Source organism: Anoplophora glabripennis, unplaced genomic scaffold (assembly GCF_000390285.2).
Source record: "Anoplophora glabripennis isolate ALB-LARVAE unplaced genomic scaffold, Agla_2.0 scaffold5858, whole genome shotgun sequence".
In the NCBI taxonomy this organism is placed as follows: Eukaryota; Metazoa; Arthropoda; class Insecta; order Coleoptera; family Cerambycidae; genus Anoplophora; species Anoplophora glabripennis.
The window spans coordinates 1-4,451 of record NW_019421931.1 but is presented as its reverse complement, the minus strand read 5'-3'; the positions used below and the strand labels follow the sequence as shown (position 1 = coordinate 4,451).

At 38.6% G+C, this 4,451-nt stretch overlaps 1 protein-coding gene across 1 annotated transcript; it reads left to right on the top strand.

The window, feature by feature from the left end:
* Window positions 1–491: 491 nt before the first annotated feature.
* Window positions 492–4,350, top strand: LOC111692981 (the record flags this gene model as incomplete). The annotated part of the gene is made up of 3 exons (XM_023457120.1): window positions 492–623; window positions 700–1,037; window positions 2,239–4,350. Coding segments are annotated over 3 exons (2,574 nt in total), but the record flags the coding sequence as incomplete, so codon positions are not given.
* Window positions 4,351–4,451: the final 101 nt, after the last annotated feature.

Genomic DNA, 4,451 nt, shown 5'->3' with positions numbered 1-4,451 from the left:
GGCAGTAGCATTTTACATTAATATTCATGGGGGTGATTATTAAACAAGGAAAAACTGCTAAGAAAATTGATTATTACTCTTTTGTGCAAAAAAAATTGTTGTTGAGTGTAACATATAATTAACAATGAAGGAAACGACGACTACATAAATACCCCTTAACGTATTCATTTCTTGGTTGTAATATTGATTCCAAATGACCATATAATAAATACAGAGTTATATTGCTGTAGTGGTAAAAGTCTTGTAGATAAATAATGAAAAATATCTCCAAGGCAAGTTTCATTACCCTGAAGCCTTATACAGATACAGTCTAAGAGAATTGGCCTTGAAATTGCCATCTTATGAACACATATTAATTCTGATATTATTGTGAGACATTCCCTTCCACTTTGTATCAAATTTAATTGTTGAGATATAACACGGTTCATTAGCGACAATTAATAATTAATTAAGGTATACGTTTCAATAAATTTTCATGGAATTTATTGCAGATGGTCCACTATGTTTCTACATCCACACTCGTCTATCAAGTAAGAACCAATGCAGGGCGACCCAATCCCCCAGATCCATTTGGCCAACTTTTGAGAAAAGCAGGAAGCATGGGAGACGTACGCACATGTCCAGTAAGTAATAAAATATGCAAACTTATGAGTGTCAAACGTCACCCTACAAGTTACTCATATTTCTGTATTGTTGCAGAGTGCATGTGGTGCAGTTATCCAAATTGGAAGAACACTCATGAATCACCCTGAAATCGTTTCCATTGGATTGGTATGGAATTCCGAAAGGCCAACCCTTGAACATATCATGGAAGTGTTTTCCACCATCGGAACGACTTTACGACTGAGTGATATTTTCAACACAGTGGCGGATAGTCGCTGGTCTGAAAATTCTATGCACAATCTAGTGGGTGTGGTAACATACTATGGAAAACATTACTCAACGTTTTTCTTCCACACTAAACTAAGAGTGTGGATTTACTTCGACGATGCCACTGTCCGAGAAGTTGGACCTAGATGGGAACAAGTGGTGGAAAAGTGTAGGAAGGGAAGATACCAGCCTCTTCTTCTTCTGTATGCCCTACCTGATGGGACACCTGTTAACACTGAAAATGCCCCTAAACAAGTTACTCCATTCTTCAACGATAAGGTGACAAAAAAACCTCCACCACAATCGGTTTTACGACGTTCAATCACACCCAGCCCCGAAAAACCCATGGTGGGAAATACAAGACGTGCCATTACCCCCAANTTCATGGGGGTGATTATTAAACAAGGAAAAACTGCTAAGAAAATTGATTATTACTCTTTTGTGCAAAAAAAATTGTTGTTGAGTGTAACATATAATTAACAATGAAGGAAACGACGACTACATAAATACCCTTTAACGTATACATTTCTTGGTTGTAATACTGATTCCAAATGACTATATAATAAATACAGAGTTATATTGCTGTAGTGGTAAAAGTCTTGTAGATAAATAATGAAAAATATCTCCAAGGCAAGTTTCATAACCATTAAATATATTACCCTGAAGCCTTATACAGATACAGTCTAAGAGAATTGGCCTTGAAATTGCCATCTTATGAACATCTATATTATTCATGAAATACTTTCAACGCTTATATTATTTCTGAGTACTAAATCCTGAATACACATCTAAAAATGATGAATACGAGTGCGAATATTATCAAATAAAACAATAATATTCAGTAGGTACTTGAATACTGATTACACAAATATTGTTTCAAATAATAATCACTGACTCACTGACACATTTTATTTTCGAGTAATACCTAAAAACAAGCTGTAGGAGTGATACATAAAAGTATTTTTTTAAATGAGGACTTTTCTTCTAGCTCTAGATAATTTAACAAATTCTTAACGGTTTCTGTCTTATACCACGTAACGCTTAAGACATCGCTTACGTCATTCTTTTGTGACTGATTCTGTGTAAGGACAAAGCAAATGTTCTAAGGACAAACGGCGACGCCATAGAGTCGTAACTACGCTGTAAATAGGTTTCACAACACGCTTTTATCTCGCTATATATCACGATCTGAGCAGTAAATTGGACCGGAGCAAATAGGTGGATATCTACATCTGTTCGACGCGTATCAAAGCAGCGGTTGTTAAACGATGTTAATTATTCAAATACACCTACGCGCACTTTATCAGTAACACGGAAACTGTTTTAATTTTTTTTACTTTTTAATAAGTGGTGTGAGCAATATNAAAAGTGCAGGAAAGGAAGATACCAGCCTCTTCTTCTTCTGTATGCCCTACCTGATGGGACACCTGTTAACACTGAAAATGCCCCTAAACAAGTTACTCCATTCTTCAACGATAAGGTGACAAAAAAACCTCCACCACAATCGGTTTTACGACGTTCAATCACACCCAGCCCCGAAAAACCCATGGTGGGAAATACAAGACGTGCCATTACCCCCAATCCTGATGGATCGTCATTAAACCATCAGAAACCACCACTGCCAAAGCCTTACAACGAATACCAAAATCTTTCAATAATTCAAAAGAATTTATACGAAAACCACGTAGCAGCAGATGTAGACGTGGTCGATGGGTGCATGGGAAGAAAAGATCCTGAATATGTAACAAGAAAATCATTAGATTTCAATAAACCGCAAGTCGGCGTGCACAGAACCTTAAGCAATGGCTCGTCTTCTGGAGTCGAGGGCATGACTATTCCAGATCACATGAATATTCCAAGAAGAAGAGATAGTGGGAATTGGAGCGGTGACCGTAATAGTGCATCATCCGCTTCTTCAACGACAATGGAAAATCCTTACTTATACCTTGTCGGTAAGGTACCAAATGGAACAGGAAGTGTTCCGGGCAGTCCAACCAGAACAAAAAGTGATTCTTCCAGTGGGAGCAGTGGAGTTTACGATGCGGGATACGACTCATACTCTCTGTCCTCGAATGACAGTTCTTCAATGACCACTTTGCAGCATCTAATGAAAATGGGGCACTTAGCAAAAATTCCTGAAGATTATAATAATGTGTCAACAAATCAAACGCTCCAGCAGAGCTGTGACGTACTGTGCGATGAAGCAGACGAGCTTTTAGTAAAGTCTCGACAACTAGAAGATGAACACGACTTAGTTCTAGCTTTAGCTTTGTGCAATGCAGCAGCAACAAAAGCAAGAGCAGCCATGAACGCTCCATATAACAATCCGCAAACCTTAACTTTGGCCAGAATGAAACATAACACTTGTATCATGAGAGCTCGGAGCCTCCATAGAAGGATGACACAATCCCAAAATGCAAACAAAGAGAATCCTCCTGAAATTAGACACACTCGTGAAGGAAGTAGTGCAAGTGGTCGTCATTCACGTCAAAATTCTAGGGATAAAGGCAACCATTCCAGGCAAAATAGTCGAGAGCTTTTGGTACCAGAGAAAGAAAAGGTACAATCGTCAAAGAATATAGAAATTTATGCTACATTACCCAAGAAGAAGGATGCATTGAAAAATAAACTAACCATAAACATCGGCGAAGATGACGATTACATTTTGTATGACAAGCCTCCAAGTCGTGAATCTCGATCAATATTTTCAAGATCAAAGAATAAAGATCAGAAATTAAGGGAAAAGAGGTCGAGAAGTGAAGACAGAAACAAAATAACTAGAGACTTTTCCATTGCTCCTGAGATAATAACAGGAAAAGATACTCTCAAAAAGGCGAAAGAGGAGAAGGAAGAGAAGAAAGATAAAGATGGCAAGTCAAAGAAACAGCACAAAATTCGTCGCAAGCTACTCATGGGAGGTTTGATTAAACGCAAAAATCGTAGCATGCCCGACCTAACTGATGCAAATGCAGTGAATGACGCCCCTACTCATCCCCAACCACCTACATCTACAGTAGATGATAGTAATGTGGGCCTAAAAGGTGCAGGAGATAATCCAACTGGTATGTGTGGATATTTATCCGAAGGACATTTAGAGTTTGCTGGAAACAACGCAAATCCAAACTTGGAGAGGAGCAAGTTAATGCGGAAGAGTTTCCACGGAAGTGCTGGAAAGATTCTGACTGCAGCTAAAGTTCCGCCACCTCCGCCGCTCCGAACTACTTCCCAACTTAGCAAGTCTAAGTTGAATGGCGGAGAAGTCTGTGACGAGAATAGCGAGAGGCCTAAGTATCCACTACCCAACGATATCAGTTTTTATAATGGCCCCGAAAACTATCACTACAACGTAATAAAACAGGATTATATGAACCAGGAGCCTGTTTCTTTGCCATATTATCACGACAATTCTTACAACGACGATTCTTACTATCGTGCTTCCCCTAACACTGTGATTACTCGTGCAGATGTGTAACACGAACAAAGTCCGTTGATTTTCTAAGTACTCTTTGAAATTACAAGAACATTTTCTGAGATTTTGAGCTATGCCATTATTTGGTTTCTACGCATGAAACTGAAAGAGA